The sequence below is a fragment of the Pygoscelis adeliae genome, unplaced genomic scaffold (genome assembly GCF_000699105.1).
Source record: "Pygoscelis adeliae isolate BGI_AS28 unplaced genomic scaffold, ASM69910v1 Scaffold175, whole genome shotgun sequence".
Lineage (NCBI taxonomy): Eukaryota > Metazoa > Chordata > Aves > Sphenisciformes > Spheniscidae > Pygoscelis > Pygoscelis adeliae.
Window position 1 is genome coordinate 498061 of NW_008824941.1, and position 17730 is coordinate 515790.

General features: G+C 40.2%; 1 protein-coding gene across 14 annotated transcripts in view; it reads left to right on the forward strand.

Annotated features, from left to right (window-relative positions):
- SVIL (supervillin) overlaps positions 1-17730 on the forward strand; it is a 112220-nt gene that overhangs the window by 31757 nt on the left and 62733 nt on the right. For 10 of the 14 annotated variants that reach the window (XM_009325520.1, XM_009325510.1, XM_009325514.1 and 7 more), the window contains exons 2-3: positions 11425-11491; positions 16584-16675. Coding sequence is in view for 9 of the 14 variants with exons in the window: in XM_009325510.1 (XP_009323785.1) it covers positions 11425-11491; positions 16584-16675 (159 nt within the window). In the remaining 5 variants the exon portion in view is untranslated. Of the gene's footprint in view, positions 1-1422; positions 1493-8375; positions 8472-11424; positions 11492-16583; positions 16676-17730 lie in introns of those variants that run through there. The other 4 variants (XM_009325521.1, XM_009325522.1, XM_009325523.1 and 1 more) reach the window with 3 other exon arrangements.

Consider the following 17730-nt stretch of genomic DNA (forward strand, 5'->3'; position numbering starts at 1 on the left):
AGGGAAAAAGCCGCTCTGAACAGCCCCTTGGAGGGGGCTCACAGCAGCACTGCCGGAGGAGGTGACCTGTGCTACTCTCCTCTGTCTGCCAACTCTAACCACAGACTGGTCTCGTGGCTTTCCTTGCAGGCTCTGTGCTGGGAAAGAGGGTAGGATGGTGTCCAAATCTAGCATCTTGAAATTACCTTGGGACAGGTATAAAGGAGAAACTTTATATTTTTTATATATATATATTTATATATATGAAAAACTTCAAATTCTTGTCTGAATCACAAGAGAGGCAGCGAGCAGCAGAAGCAGGGTTTTTTTGCCAGATAGCTATTTTGGGGAGAATAAATCATTACTTTTGAAGTCATCTGTCTGAATTGCAGTGAATCTCACCATAACTGATCAAGAGTGTTCAATAATTAAATAGTAGTGTTCAAATGAGTATCTGTATCTTGCTTTCATCTAGTTCACTTGGTTCTGGTGTTTGACAAGAACCTGTCTGCTGTCTTGGAGCTGTGAAGGTGGCTGTTGATACCCGCACTGCTGGCCTACTTTCAAGAAATTCATGCAGTGAGAAACCTGATTATCTTGTAGTGGTCCTAAAATGTGCTCTGGTGAAAACTGTACCTGAACTTGCTGCAGTTTCACGCTGCCTGTGGTAAAACTGAAGTATGTCTCCCTCAGCTGTGAGCTGTTGGCTGAGCTTAACCTCTCGCGCAGGAGCAGCGAGAGCCCCTGACCAGCACTGATCTGCCAAGATTCCCGTGGCTCTGCGAGCGCAGAGCAGTGGCACAGCTGTTGAGGAGGGCTGGCTGAGCCCCCTCCGCCTAGGAAGGCTCCAGCTGCTGCTGTGCTGCCGGCTTGCAAGGTAAACACTGGGTGACCTATAAGCCAGCCAGTCAACTTGCACGTGGCCTTATTAGGCAAGCTGCGGCAGTGGTGTCTGGGGACGGAACATGCTGGATGGCGGCGGAGAGTGCGCAGCCCAGAACGGATCCAGCCCAGACCCCGGGAGATACGACCCAGTACCGCGGCGCTGACAGCGTGCTGCCAGGGAGCTGCTGCTGTCTGAGTGCAGCTGTCAGAGACTGAACTCTGCTTGGCAAATATCAAGAATTATGCTAGAGATGGCTTTAGAAAAAATAAAATCCTTTTGTGTAAATGTTAATAACTGTAGTTCTCTTTCCTGACATATTTTTCATGTGCTTGGTTATAACCTTAAGACACCAGTTCATGCTGTCATTCCATACACTGGAACGCTTTGTGGTGGCCTTTGCTAAGAAGCGTGTTTTCATTCCTTGTGCTGCCTGCTTTCAGAGACACCTGAACTAAGAGGAATGAATTATTTTTTTTTTATGACTTCAGGACTTGTTTCTTCTCTTTTCTTATGCAGTTTTATGCCCTTTATTGGAAGACTCTGTTACTGGCTAAAGCAATGATCCTGCTCCCAGGAGAAGGGGAATATTGGCACCCGCTGGCTGTGTGCAGACCAGGACTCAACTAGGTTGCTTCATACCCACCTCATATAAACTGACTTTCACGTGGAAGAAGCCTTTTTTTTTAAAAAAAAAAAAAAAAAAAAAGTCTGTGTTTTTCCTTTAGTAGAATACCCATAGATTTAGATAAGTACAGTACAGGCAAGGTGCTGTGTAACCTTTCTGGGCAGCTCTGGGAAAGCTCTTCAGATCTGACTTGTGATTAACTTGCTACTAGTGACTGGTACCCTCCTGAGCACCGGGCATGTGTTTGATTTTTGCAGGGGCCTTGGGAGTGTATGAGGGCAGTAAAGAGACAAGGCCATGGCTGCCATGAATTTAAACCTGCTCTCTAGAGAACAGGCTCCAGAACTGCAGCATCACTGTGCTAACCAGATTTTCTTTCCTCATGAATTTTTGCTTAGCCATGCTGGATGCAAATTAAGCCTGGTACACGTGCTTTTTCATAGTGACTGTACTTGTAGTTGAGCTGTCCTACCTTGGCCATCAGCTCTTGAATAAAGCATATGCTTTTCTTTATTTCTTCTACTAAATATTTAATTTTCTGAGAAAGCATTGCAACATGCTATAAACAGGATAGGAGCTGGGGTCATGGATTTGTTGTCTGCAACCTCTATGTCTGCCTGAGGCTTGAAAATGACAGTTGTATTTCAAGGTAAGTATGCAGGGATATGATGTGGCCTGTGAAATGTCACATCACAGTGGTAAACAAAATTGATGTTTTCCTTAGATGACTATTGCGAAGAGCCAAAGAACTTTGTTATAAATTCTCCCTTGTGGTATGTTCGCCTCTCTCTGCTCCCTTATTGGGCTTTTACACACATGCAGAGATAACAGTGCAGAGGTGTTCAAGAGCAACCGGGAGAAAACTCAGTAGTGTGGCTGTGCTTTTTGTGTCACTGAACTGCACGAGGCCACTTGCCACTTCAGGCAAGGAGACAGCCTTTTCCTCGTTGTATTGCACTCTGGCAGAAAGTTTTCCGGAGACTGAAGAGACTAAAGTGTCAGAAGATGGGGAAATCTGTCCTAGAAACCCTGGCCACTTGTTTGGAGGACAGGAGTTCTGCAGACGGTCTCTCCCAACAGCAGTTTAAGCCCTTGGTCATTGCAGTGACAAAGCTCTCATTCACTGTAGTAGTAAAGAAGCTGCTGCTTGTGTCATGACTTCAAGTGAAGGATGTCCACAGAGCCATGGTTAACCCTGTGCCTTCACAATCTGAACTGCTGCTTTACAGTGAGCCGTGGTGTGAAATGCTCTCAGATATTGTTTTGTTAGGTAAAACTCCATGTCTCCTCAAAGTCCTTGGGCTGTTTAATCATTTAAATTGTATGTACTGCTGGGACAGAAGTTCCTGCCTTATTCCTCATTTCCAGCCATTTGTTCAGTCCATGCCTAACCCTGGCCCTGTGCACGCCTGACATCTTCTGTTACCGTTTCAAGCCCACAGACAAACAGGTCTAACTCAACTCGGGTATTGTGCCTCAGTGGTATATCTGATTACCGCATGTGAGAGGGGTGCATGGCCTTTGAACTTCCTGTAAGGAGCTAGTCTAGACTGATCCTACTCCTAAAGAGGAAAACCTTGAAGATCTTTAATTATGCTACAGTCTTGCCATACGGTTTTATGAACAATGATATGAGATGTAGGAATGTCAGGGGACATTACCTTCGTGTTTCTTATTCTGAAAATGTGTTGCAGGATTGAAAGGTACCAAAATCTCCTCTTAGGAGATTTTTGAGTGCTAAAATTAATGACTTGAGTGAGATTTCTTAAAATCTGAAATAGTAATCCAGCGACTGAAAGGTTTTTTAGAGTATGCGTGGAAAACTACCTGTTGTTCTCCCTTTTCCCGGAGCACATGAGTAAATACTCAGTACAAAAAGACCATCCGTATTCTTTTAACACATCTGTCATCTTGTCCTAAAAAATTTAGTCCCCTTTATGACACTAATCAGTTTTTCTTTTTGCTCATGACCTTTGCACATGTTTTAAAGTACACCGCATAGGCGACACAGTGCTGAAATTTATCTGAAGACTTGTCCAAAACATAATCACTAGCTAAAAAGCCAAAATCTTCTAGCTGGGATCATTATTCAAAAACTGTTGCACAGTGGAAAAAAGGGGGGTGGGGAAGCAAAGTGAAAAGGATTAAACTTGCTTCCTGATGGAGGGATGATACCATGTCAGGAAACTTTATTCTAGTTTGAAAGTCTGTACAAATGGTATCTGTTTAGGAAATGAGAATATCACTTGCCCACGTACACGGGGTTTGGATTGAGAAGAGAAAACGGACTGGCACTTGCCAACCCAGAATACAATACTGTGTTTGCAAGCTAGGATGCTTGAACATGACCTGAGGCAATAACTTTCTGTTAAGTGATTATGCTACTGAAGTAATCTTCTGTTAGATTTTTGACCTGTCCTTTAGCTTTGGGCTAAATTATTTCTTGAACAGAAATTGCTGGAGAGTGGGAGGAAGGGGAAATAAGAAAAGGGAGGCTCTTCTAGTGCCTTGTCACTTACCTTCAGAAACACGTGCCTACATGCCAAAAACTGACAGGGTGGCTTGGGGTGGGCAAGTAGCCTGGAGCCTGGGTGGGGAGGTCAGATGGAGTGATGGAAGAGAGTGGTCTGGTTTAGCCTTCTCTTCTGACCTTCGTTCCTGCGATCATCCACAGCATCTCAGATCTTGGCACACCTCACTTTGACTTGCTATTCCAAGGGCGCTCTCATTGTCCAGAAAAAGAGCAGTGGAATAAAATTCATGAGCTCCTTTAGACCTCTACCCATGAAGTGTGGATGAAAATATGATTTCATAATCTTGTTTATACAGATCATCTCCGTTTTCTGTGCTGGTCAGACTCCTGTTTACCTAACTAGCATATTTGCTGCAAGTTTCTTTGCAGTCACTGTGGGTTTTTCTTTCCTCTGCATTCTTGATTTTTTTTTTTATTATTATTATTTTTAGGCTTTCTTCAAACAGTTGTCATGGGCTTCTTTGATTTTTGTTTTTATGATAACTGCAAGTCCAATAAAGTATCTAGTTTTCCTTATCACAGAGGAACACTTCTAAATATAATTCATAAACGATCAAAATTCAGAAAGAAAACAGACTTGATCTTGGTGGGACCTAATTCACAACTCTTCAGTGCTTTGGGGTTGGCAGCCCTGTAAGTTGGGAACAGTTTTGCAAGCCGTTTTAACTCCAGCTTTGATTACAGTGATCAGTTTTGCCAGACAAAAGGAAGATATTTTCCATGTCTTCCTGTGGGAAGCTTCAGAACAACATTTAGCTGCCAGCTGGTCTTCCATGAGCAGTCTCAGATTTGAAATGTATGCATGCTTAACCTCTAGCTCTTTGCCCAGATGACTGCAAACGTAACTTCCAGCTGGGCTGCCCCCCTTCCTAATGGCTGAACTGTTGTTCTCTCTTTGTTTGTTTATGTTGGAGGCTGCTAATGCTCAAGAATTAATGATGGCAGCGGAGGACAAGAACATTACTACCGATTTGTAACACAGCCTTGATGACATAGTTTGGCTGAACATATTTCTAGGTCCTGGAGACTGGATCTCTTTGAAGGACAAAATACTCTTCCTCCTTCCCTCATCAAGTATTTGGAGATGGATTTCTTTTCTTCTGGGAAAGACTTGCTCTTAAACCTGCTGTTTCCAAACAAGCAGCAAAAAGCTAAATCTAAGATTTCTTTTCTTTATACCATTGCTTGACCCTGCTGACTTACTGTTTTTACCAAGGTGTCTTATCCACTGCCAAAGCACGTTAAGGGACAGCACAGAGACCTGTCTTGCAATAGGTGATCCCTTTTTGATGGAAAGGAGGGAGGGAAGTTGTCAGTTACCTATAGTTTTATCTTCCCAATGATCTGTGTGAAGTGTGTAGCATTGGTGTAATACCCTAAGGCTCCAGCATCTCTTGGCATTAAGAGTTTTAATATTGGAAGCCGTGTTGGCACATACCCATCGTCTTGAAGTGAAGCTGAACAAACTCTGGGGTCATAGATTCTGCACAGCAGCATGGTTTCAGTGTTAACAGCAGTGACATGAATTGGTAGATACCATGCACAGAGCAATGACTGGTGATCACATTCCAACCTAACATGAAGAGAGCTTGAAGCTAAACTCTAGGCTATGGGTGGCTTTTTTTGTGCAGACCTTGATACAGATGTTCCTTTTATTGGATATTTTACTTTCCTCTATAATAATTCTTTTTGGTCCCGTGAAATGGCCCCTGTATTCGTGACCTGCTAGCCATAAATAATAGGGAAAGGAGTCCTGCTTGCACCAAAGCCTGTCACAAGTATTCCTTCCCAGGTGGTAGCCAGAGCTATTGGAGAAGGCGGCTTCTTACTGTGTTCTGTGAGTAGTATTTGAACAGCATGAGCAAGACCCCATTTAAAATATACACATTTGTGAAAGGCACTCTAGAGTTTTTCTGCAGCTCTGTGTACTTTACCTTCTACGTCTTGTTCACCAGAAGGATGCTGAGGACAAAATTTTGGAGATGATGTACAGCAGAGGAATGTGGGAGCCTGTCCCCTCCCTCCACAAATACAAACACACCTCTCCTTCTCTGTCATATGGGACATCACCAGACACGGGGATGACAGTCGAGCTGAGCTCACCTCCTTTGTTAGCCAGAAGGGTTGATCCCTTTCCTGATCATAAGATCATGTGCCTTTTTCTTTGTTCTGGCACCTCCTGAAAAGTATACCCAGCAAAAATAAAACGGAATGTTTACTACCAGTTTAGTCATCTGACTGGGTCACTAGGGGAGCAGGACCTAGCAGAGGTCCCGCAGAGAGAAACAGGTAGGACTGTCTTTTTTGGCAGCTGTGAGCTATTGCATCAGCTCAGCTGTCACGACTAACTTCTCCTTCAACCTTGCTAAAGACTGCAGCCACGAGATTTATCAAATGAGTGTTATTTATCTGCACTTTACAAGAAACAGTTCCCTTACTGTGTACCAGATGAGTTACAGGTGCTTAAAAATGCTCCAGGTAATAATACCTCTATTCACAAGATCAAGTAAGCAGTCTTCACCCAAGCAGGGTTTGGAAAGAAGGGACCTTTCAGAACTGGGTGTCTCTTTTATTGATATACCCACACAGATACTGGACCAGAATGTCCCCATTAGCTGTTGCCAGCAGCTGCTTTGTTATTTCTGCACTGTCTTGTTTTTGTGTTTTAAGCACACCTGCACTTACGTCTAGGCTATAAAGTGGATTTTCAGGTTAATGGCAAGTTTGGACCAGTGTCGACAGATTGCATTTTTTGTTACTGCTTTTGTATTTACTAGGCTTAAGTACATGTAGGCCTTCGCAGCTGGTCAAGAGAGCACAGCAGTGTTAGGTTTGTGTTCTGTGGGTAGTGCTGTGAAGTGGTTAGAATTAAACGCGAGAGCCAGTAAGGTTACAGGCAAAGAAAAAAATGTGGTACATACCATCAAATATTTCTGAACAGAGGATATTACTTGGTGAGCCAGGCTTCAATGCCATGTTCCATGTGTTGGGTGACTCTTGTTCCAGGGTGCTCTGTGCTGTTGAAAGATCGGCTAATAAAAGGTGCTTCGGTTAAGGTGACTCCAACATTATTCATGTTTAAAAATAAATAAATGAATACAAATAGCAAGGGTATTAGACAAGATGGAGCGCATATTCTTCTATCCATTGCAAGAACTTGCTAGCATGAAAAGCAGTGTTTTGATGACCTGGACAGGCTAAACACAACTTCATGGTGACCCAACAGAAATTAGTAGGTTTTTGATAGATTATATTTTTCATTTGTGGTTAAGCAGTCTTTCACAGCATCATTGCTTATATTTTGCCTGTACATAGAGGTTCCCAGCATGGATCGGGGTCCTGTTGTACCAGGTATCATAAAAACAGGTGAGAGAAGTCAAGAACTTCAGTCTTGTGTTTCTAGGCTACCCCAGCCTTCTGGTGAGTTTCCTACTGATACTAGTTGAAATCTTTTTGAAGGGAAGAAGCCTGTTGGAGGGAAGCTAGTAGGCAGTTACTGCCTTTGGTTGGATGGGGTTAAGTGCATGGACCTGTTTCAGTCACGTATTTAATGGGGGGGTGTGTGTGTTAGATGATCAGGTAGTTTAGCGTGGAAGACTGAGCCAGGGTTATTGCACCATTTTGAACAAATACTTCCAGACTTTCAAAATGAACTATAAAGGGTTCTGACTCTTCAATCCAAAATCCATCAAATCTGTTTAATAAAAAAATATGGTAGCTAGACAGTACTTTTGTGCAATTTTACACCTTCTGTCTCAAATTAAAATATTTGGAGTTGTGGTGTCTGTTCTTAATTCCCCACACCCACCAGTAATTTTGCTCATATGTTATCCATAAATCTTGTCTGTTTTAAACGTTCCAACTAAATAGTTAGGCAAAACGTTTAGCATAATGATATGATTAACAAAGTCCATTTTTTTGGCAGCCTGGATGCTGTTTTTCTTAAGCAAGCATTGCAGTTTATCCTGATTAGAGATAGGAAGGAATTATTTCTCTTCTTGGAGGTTTTTTCTTTTTTTTTTCTTTTTTTTTTTTTAATATGAGGATTTAGGGGTTCTGCATTCATTTTGCAGGAATATAATGTGTGATTTGGCTGGATCTTTGAAGTGGTAATATTATAAATCTCCCAATCACCATTGCCCAATCTGTTTTAGCATTCATGTGCCTAATTTCTGTTTGTAATCTGATTACTGGCTTGAGCTGCTCCAGCTTGCAGCCTATTGCTATGCATTTACTGTACTCCCTGGGACGCGATAGCCTGACAGCTCCAGTCCTGTGCTATGAAAAATCTCTACACGATATTGCTAAGACAGGCCTAGGGCTGTGGCTGGATGAGAATTAGCTGCTATTGTAGTTTCTCTTTGCTGAATCCTTTGTTTGTGCAACCATGTTCAGAAATCCTTGGATCTCTAGCTATTTGGGAAATGTTAAATACTCTGAGGAGCAAGGTAAGAATTCCAAGTAGATAGAAGAAAATGCAGTTCATTTGTGTGTGTTTAATCTCTCTCGTATATATGTATGCATGTGTAAATATTGTTTGACTGGATCTTCTGCAGCTACATTAGCTACTTTAGCAATCAGTATGCAGTTAGTCACCTAGGCTATTTCATTATTTCCTAAAGGACACTTTTGAAAGATCCGATTAGATGGATCTTTTAATTAGCTTAGCTTGTCACCGACTTAAGGCCTTTAAATATACTAAGTAATACTGGAAGGTTGCATCTACTTTTTTTTTTTTTTTTTAATTCAGCATTTTTAATTTCCTATGTATTAAACTATGGATAGTGGTTTTATCTGGTAGTTTGTACCTAAGAGGGAGGGGGACTAGACTGAACAAATGGTTAAACTTGTGAGCAAGTTTGATTTACACTTCAGTAAATACGCTCTTAATTTTAAATACAAATATTTAAAATTGTTTTAATGTGGTTATGAGCATGTTTAGAATTCTTCAGTGAAAGGAGGAACAAAATGCTGTTGCAAAAATTTTCCTTCTGTGTATCAGGTACTGTGAGGGTGGGGTTTCTTTCTTTCAATTAACCATTGAATTAAGACTGTGTTAAATTGATATTTCTCTTGTGGGCATATTTATTTTATTTTGAAGCAGTGTTGTTTTACTTTTTCTCCTATGTTTGTATTTAATTTTAAGACTTCCATATTGTAGTAAGTAAGTTTTATTGGACTTTAATCCTCCCACATGGGGTTTAATTTGAACAGGAGGAAATACATAAAATATCAAAACAGTGTAACAGAATGTAAGTGTCTGGTTGGGTTTTCTGTGTTTGGGGGGGGAAGAGAGGCGCTTGCCCCTGTGAAATACAGCAAAGTTTTAAGATGTTTTTGAGGTGTTATAGATGTGGTATGTATGAATGTTACTAAATGTGTTTAATGGGAAGGAAGAGTCAGACCGGCTTGTGTGCCCCTTCTCAGCAGCCCTTCTCCCTCCGTTCTCCCAGCAAAGCAGTGAAAGCTACTTTCGTCCCTTCTCATATCCCCTCTCCAGTTTTGGCTAGGGTGGGGAGAATTTCTCTGTGGTTTACTTGTGGTTTTCATGGTGGACAGCTGGTTTAGTGCCAGAAACTATAGGATGGGTTATATCCCGTTAGAATAGCTATAAATTTAACTTATGCCTGGTTCTGATTAGTTAAGCTGATACTGAGCTGGGCTTTTTAAGTTACTGCATACTCTTCTCACAGTAATGTAAATCTGGCCTTTTTAAAGGATACTTATGGCATGGACTATTCTTTTTAATGTTGTAGTGTAAAATATAATGATTTATATACCATTTGTACTGTTTTTCTTATAATACTCTGTTTTGGTCTAACAAGATGTTTCTGTGTAATCTGTGTGCTTTTTCCTCCATTTACTTGGAAAGAGAACATGAATGTTAACAAAACCAGGAAAAAGTTGCATATTAAAGTTGAAGAATGCTATTAGCAAAGCTGCTTGAAATCTGCAGTGACTTGTAGCAGATGCCTAAAAAATGCCTTTTTGCACATTTTAAGCCTCTTTGTCAAGCTGTTAAAATGGTCTTTTTCTCTTTTTCCTTTTTTTTTTTTTTTTTTTAATGTGTTTACCTGGAGAGGTAGCAGAAACACATGGAAGAGAGGAGGAGGGTGAAAAGTTTTGAAAGGCATAGACAAAAGATACATTCTCTAAATTAAGACCCATGTTGTCAGCTATAAGTTTCACTAAACCCTTTCTGCAAAAATACCTAGATTTTAAAATATTTTGTATAAGCAAAAAATAATTTTTGCCAGTTAATTCTTCTTTGAAATGGTTAAATCTCAGTTCTGAGGTAGAGTAAAAGGGATGTTGCTGCGTTTGAAATGTTCTAAAGTCCAGGTTGTGTAATATTCAGGTCTGTCTTTGAAAAATAAAATGAGCATTGCGTCAGTGACCAATTGTTTATTAATTTAGGGTCTTAGGGTAGTTGACTTAATACAGATGGGACGGAAGGCAATTTTCCCATTGGGAGTAATTTATTAGTAGCTTCATGTGTTTTTCAACACCAGTCACAGACCAGGTGCTCCCCTGCTCCCTGGCTAGCAGTTCTCCAAGGTCTCTTAATAGCATCCTCATTGTTGAATGGAGGCAGCCAGTACTTGGGAGCACTGGTCCCCCTTGCCACTGGTCATTGTTTAGACCCTCTGATGATGCTCTTGACTGCAGAAATGAAAAAGTTAAATCTAGGGAGAGAGAGGGGAGACTGCCCATTGCTTGTTATGGTTCACAAAGGTTTGGGAACTAGTGGCTTTGTAATACATACTTTTTGAATATAAGGCTGCATCTGACACAGTTTTGCTCTCAGTGTAAACATGTGTTCCTGTCTGAAAGTGAGCATGTTCTAAGGCTATTCAGAAAAAAATTGGAGATTCCAAACAGTAGACAACCTTCAGAAACATCCTGTCATGGGTGGTGTAATACTGTTGTTGCAACAGATCCTCAGCTGGGCATCTCTGACTTCTGCAGTGAATATGCATTTTTTTTATAGTATTGCTAGGCTGCAGCCAAAAAGGCTTTTGCTGCTTGCAGCATTTCTCATTTGCAGAGTGCTTCATAAACATGTCCACCGCCCATTTTATAAGCTGGGAAACTGAGTCAAGGAGTTTAAATGATAGCCCCAGGCTGCAGTGCTACACCATGAATACTGGGATTAGAACATGGCAGTTCCATAAAATGTTGACGCTTTTGATATGTTTACTGTCTGTACTCATTTTTGCAAGGCTTTTGTTTATCACCATATTGGACATGCCAGTTTATGCTCCTTTGACCAGAGGGAAGACCTTTGTATAGCCTTTTCCAGTGGAAAAGGACTATGATTGGAGACTATAACCTAGTTTCCTAAAAGTTCCCTGTTTATTAAAGCATCTTCACTATGGTGTGGTTTTTTTCATTTCACAGATTTTGGCAAAGAAAACTCAGTCAGATTTAAACCTTCACGATTGCTCCAAAGGAAGAGAGCTTTAAGGTAAGGTCAAGTTTTTCTTGCCCAGTGAAGATGACTGCTTGCACAGTTGTAACTTGCAGTCATTGCTTGAATCTACGTTTGTTCTTTTGTCAGGGAAAATGCTAAGGGAAGAGTCCCACTCTGCACTGAGCCTCCTGCCACTGCAATGCCCGTTTTTCCTTGCATGGCACAGACACAGTACAGACATTTAGTGAACCAGCTTGGAAAACTGATCTGTCTGAAAAAGAAGGTGGCTGAAGTGGATGAATTAATTATACAGCTGTGCAGAGAGCTTTGTCAGCACATGGGAGGGGGACACTGCAGAGATGAATGGAGAGGTAACGTTGCTGCTTCCTTGCAGGGCCATGCTGCCTCGTGCCTGTAATCTTAGGGCACAGTTCCACAAGGCTGAGTAAGGGGATATAGTTCACTGTTAAGCAAGGTGGCAGGTCAAGTTCCCTCTCTCTTCTCATCCTCACTCTGACTGCTTTTTGGTGTCCACCTTTGTTCTTGCTGGACTCATTCATAATGGTGCAGAGGGGAGGTCAAGGAGTTGGGAACTGACTCTTGCCCTAGCAACCAGCTGTTTTGTTGGCTCAGCTGCACAGGAATCCACCAGCCTTAGGCACGCAGGCTCATGTTTGCAAGCATCTTTTCAGTCAACGTACATCTTCTGGAATGCACCTGATTCCCTGCCATGTTGTTTCTTAGGTACTGTAGAAAGATGGAGGGAATAGGTGTACAAGACGCATTGTGTTATGGAAGGCAGGTAGGGGAAAGTAGGAATGAAAGTAGTAGAGAAGGATGTGACTGTAGAATGGACTTTTTTACCTAACAGTAAAAGGAAGGAAATTCTCCCGGAGGTAGAGAAAGAGAAGAAAAATGAACACCGAGCACCTAGCTGGCAGGTATACAAGTGGATTTTCATGCATGTGTTTCAGTCACAAAATCTCGGTATATCCCATAGCTTTAATCCAGATGGCAGGGCAGTGTTACCAGTGGCATTTGGATCAAACTTCTGCTTGCTTTTGGGCATGTAACTAGGTTAGTGGGACAGCTATTTAGAAACTGTATGCTGCTGCTGCAGCAGGAGATGAAGTTTTCAGCCTGGAATCCCTGATGTATAGAAGCAGCCCACACTTACTTTGGAAGTTGCAAGAGCGGTATAACTACTGAGACTGTCAAATACTCTACTAATGCCACATTATACATTGTTTTTAAAGAAAAACTATTGAGATTATGAAATATTATTGCCTGTGTTTTAATAGGAATCCTATGAATTCCTGAACATTGGAGAGTATAATGAGTTTGTTGCGAACCTGAGGCCAAACTACACACAAATCCTGTGCAAAACAAACTTGTGGGACCTCAGGCTGTTGATTGCATTTCATGAACCATGATCACAGGCTATACTTCAGACAAGCAAAGGAGAAGAAGTTCCTCTTTCAGCATCCAGATTTAACAGGGACTTTTAAGAAGAAAGAATCCTTGTGAACTTCTAAATTTTTTTTTCATTTAGAGAAACCCAAGTATGTCTTAAATTATTTTAATAATGAATGTGCATAGTCCAGCTGTTAAGTGCAGAAACTCCTGGCGCTGCTGCTCAGAATCTGCACCTAGATTTATAGCATGACTTGAGAAATTAAGCAAAGGTGAGTAGACGTAGTTGTGATACTTCTAGAACAGGGTTGTGGGTGAGTTTGAAGGTACAATATACTTGGCGATCCAAGTCTGACTGTCTGACTCTGCTTAAGCAACTGAATTGTGGCTGCAACTGCTCCTTTAGCAGAGAAACTAATAAAGCAGGGAGACATCTGGATAGAACCCTTTGAGGAAAAAGGGAAGTCTTGATGAGGAATTACTTATGGGCATATTTTTTTAAAACCCTTACGAGTAGTGTCCTGTAATATTTTTTTTTTTTTTTTACTATTTGGAATTGCTTTAACATCATTCCAACTCAATTTAGATTCCTAATGAATGTTCTTATTGAATACTGTGACATGTCCTAAATAAGCCTACTTTCATTTTTAGTACTAATTTTATATATGTATCTATAAATACCCAATTGTTTTGCTTGACGGTGTCATCTTCAGAGCAGTGCTTTGTCTCTGAATTCTCTGTGCAAGTTAAAGCAATGTAATTGATAGATTGGTTTAAAACATTTTGTGTTTCTAATGTGCAAATATTTAAAACAAGCAATGCCACCTGCAGCTTTGCAAGAGAGAGCGAAAATGCCTCTGAAGAGGAAAAACTCCTCCATTGTGGATAAAAGAGTCAGTATATGAAAATAGTTAATAATTTAAAAATAAACAAGTAAATAGAAGTTGACAGTCTGTTCAGAGAGAAATGGAAAATGAGGGCATAAGGGAAACTGTGAAGGGGCTTTCGCAAAGCAGATAACCTGTGATGCCATGTAGCCCAGTGAGGGTTAAGCTTAAGAAGTCTGTGGTTATTAAAAGAATTTTAATGAAATCTGCTGGTGAGCAAAGGTTGGAAGCCACCCTCAGTACAGAGGAGGAGGGAGCTCACATACAGGAAGAACTGGATGACCTTGAGGAGTAATAGAAAAGGGATGTAATGTAATAATACTAAATGCACAGTTGTGCATTGGTGGCTGATAAATTTTTCTGTCACTTGCAACTGATGAAAGCAAAGCCTTGGCATATTAGTTTCTCATGCGGGATTGAGCAACCAATATAGTGTAGTTCTAAAAAGGCAAATGTGTGGTAGATCCCAGCATTCATCTGGCGAGTCATATAATAATGCTTTCTCTATTAAAATTCCTATTTTTATAAGACACTGCTAAGACCCAGGTCTGGAATCAAGACTGTCCAATTCTGGACACCATATACAAAAAGGATGACTTAAAACTGGAACAGGTAGAGAGTATTTTTACACATAATCAATGAAACTGAGAGCCTGTCTTGAGGAAGCTGAGTAGATGTGGAAAACTTCTGTTAAGAAAAATAAGTAAGGTAACCACCAACACTGACATGAGAACAAATGGATGGAAACCAGTGAAAGACATTTAGGCTCCCTGGAGTTTGGAGGAAGGGGCGGGAGTGAACCTAACTAGTTTACGTTATTTAAAAGTTTTTTGAGGATCCACAAGCAATCCAATACTACGATTCTTTTTAGAACCAGTGGGCTAGTGCCAGTCATGATTCTGTATGATTTTACCCTTGGAAATTCGTGTGGGACTGAGGCATAGCTGTGGATGTTAGTGCACAGTTAATTTAAACAAGGATTTTGCTGTATGAGTGAATGCTTTTCTGTACAGAGTCCCATGTTTATGGAAACTTAAGGTGCTGCACTGTCACAAGCATTATGGAAGCAATTGGAGGTGCTGCTAAATAAAGCCCAGGTATTCAAAAGTCATGAGCTGGGTCCCTCAGCACTTTTGAGACAAGTCTTAAGTAATCAAATTGATTTGACAAAATAAATTTTGGTTTTGATTTATAGCCTTAGACCAATATTATTCACGTTTTTCAAACTCATCCTCAGCCAAAAGGAGTAGAAACTGTTTTCAAATGGAAACTGGGAGTCTCTCCGCCTAGGGGTTCTGCAGAAGCTGTGTCTGTAAGAAAGTAACATATTGTGAGGCTAATAAGAATCACGAGTGTTTGCAATGTGGGGTTAGACATACAGAAACATGCAGTTAACTGTCTGAGTCTCTGCAGTCTCAGATGACACACGCACCTATTTGCTTGTGGCTGCTGTGTGCTGTTTTTTTAATTTATTTTGGTTTTTGTTTTGTTCCATTCAAGTGGTTTTGCCCTGTAAGGATACACAGTTTTCTGTAATGGACAGCTTATTGCAGCTCTTCATCTTCTGTTTGCTATTTTCTGTAGTGGATAACATTGCTTTTCTTGGCAGTACCTGGAATAATTTCTGTAAGTGCAGTTGTTGGAGATGATTTGCAGCAGGTGGCATGCTGCCTGAATGTGACACAGCCCAGTTTCTTTATTGTCATTTCAAGGATTTTATTCTCTCCTCAATGTCTTCTTACAAAGGAATATTATTTATAAATGATAAAGAAGCAAATACTTCTTGGAGTTCATGTAAAATTTTATTAGTCATTATATGTTAAAACTCTTTTCAGTGAGAAATGTTCTTCTAGAATAGTGAGTATAGATTTTTTTTTTTTACTTTTTTTCTTTTCTAACCAAATACATGTGATGAAAGGTTATTCAATTCTTTAAAAAGCCATTTAAAAACTGTGCTAAGGAAGGATTTTCCGACAGTAAGGCTGTGCAATTTGTCTTATCAGAATGACAGTAAATCATATGGCACATCACTACCATGGCAAAATGAAGAGCCTAGGGATCACTGTGGGGATTTGTGTGTTACACCTGTCTACACAGTTTACTAAAGGTTTTAAGACTAGTATAAGTTTCCTTCACCTGGTTGGGATGGTTTAGAAGTCATAATGGCAGAACACAGCAGTTCTCTCTCTATTTGTAATAATTGGAGAGAAAAATCTTGCTTTGTTTACCCACAAGGAGGAACACTTCCTCCAAAAAGACTCTGTAGACAGTATCTACTTTAGACCATTATGACACCTACATTTTACAGTTAAAATTTGTATATTTAATGAACATATTTAAAGAAATATTTTGTCTCATCTAAATGGACATTTTTGCTGTTTTGAAAAGACAAGGTATAAAACTAAATGATCTGCTGCTCATACTAGTGTATTATAAGCCATATAAGATCCAGAGATCAGTGCAGTAACAGCAATAGGGCAGTGGTGCAGAAGGCTTCTAGCTGGAGTGTACATACAGTACTGCATTTGATGAAATATGTTTTAATATTTATGGAGAATCATTCGATATAGATTATTTCAAATGTAATTGCTAGTAGAGCATTTTGAAGGCAGTCTCCAGTCAGTAATTTAATGCAAAACTGTGTCACAGTCAGTTCCAAACAAGTTTCAAATTATGTTAGGTTTGGCTTTGTGAGTTTCTTGGGGTTATTTCTTATTTCATTCTTATGGAAAATATTTTCTTTGGTATCGCTGTTAGACTATCTTGCAGTAAATTGGTTAAGTCTTGGCTTTATTTGATTTGTAGCAGAAACATCCACAGTTCTGTAAACCAGATGTTGCTTTCAGTTTTCAGAAGGAGTTCTCATTTGAAGATAAAGAAGAACTTGCAAACAGCACAAAGGATATTGATGCTAATCTCTTAGCAGTACTTCCAAAAGGTAGGTAAGGGAGACACATTATGAATACAAGTGGTAATTTAACAGCATGTGAAGTTTAGTCTATGCAAGTGCAAGGCACAGTTAAAATCACTTAGGCACAGATGTTTTGTAAATGAGTCTTCTTTTCCCTGTGAAGTATGCATAGGGGATGAAACAGGATGAACTACAATGCTCTTTTACAAGACCTTGTTACATCCCTGCTTCATAAAGTTCAGCTTTGTTTACCTAGTTTTCAATAGGTTAAGAAGTAGTTGAAATTCAAAACTTCAGTGTTTCTTTGTACGGTTAGATTAATACTGATTTCAAAGGTATTAACTTGACTTGTAGTCATAGCTCTTTGCAGTCCCCTTCGGTGGTTGGTAGAATCACTGTGCTTGCATGGCCAACTGACTACACACTGGATTTTAATCTTGCATGCTAAAGGACCTGCACTACATATGGGTTTGGGGATTTTTTTTTTTTAAAACCTCTGTCTTAGTCTGAATAACTGATGAAGAAAACAGCAGTTCCATCTTTATCTTCTGACACAGTTGAGGTAGAGGTGAGAATTAATTCTCTTTAATTATTTAGAGGAAATGACAATCTGCTTGGAAATAATTCTTGACCAGTAAAGGGTGACATTTGACTGAAAAACTATGTGTAACTGTCATAAAGATGTTCCCTTCACTCAGGGATGTTGTGGATCTCAGAACCTTGATTAAAATTGCGTGTGTGTTCTGATGGTATTTTTACCCTTTTCAAACTACCAGGGTAGATGCACTAAGCCCAATATAAAGGAACTGGCTTGCTCTTTTCATGTCATTTATTGTAGACGTCCTTTAGAAAGGAGCCCTTCTTCCAGCATAACATTTAAGTGATAGTTAAGTGATGTGCTTGCTTTTATAATGTAATCATTACAGATGTTCAGAAAGAGATTTCATTGACACAATGATGGAATAGAGTGATATGCATTTTTACAACACAGTCTTCATGAGAGCACTAGTCAGTAAGAATACGTAGTCCCTCATTATTCCATATACTTAGCCTTACAGTCATGCTGGCCAACAAGTTAATTG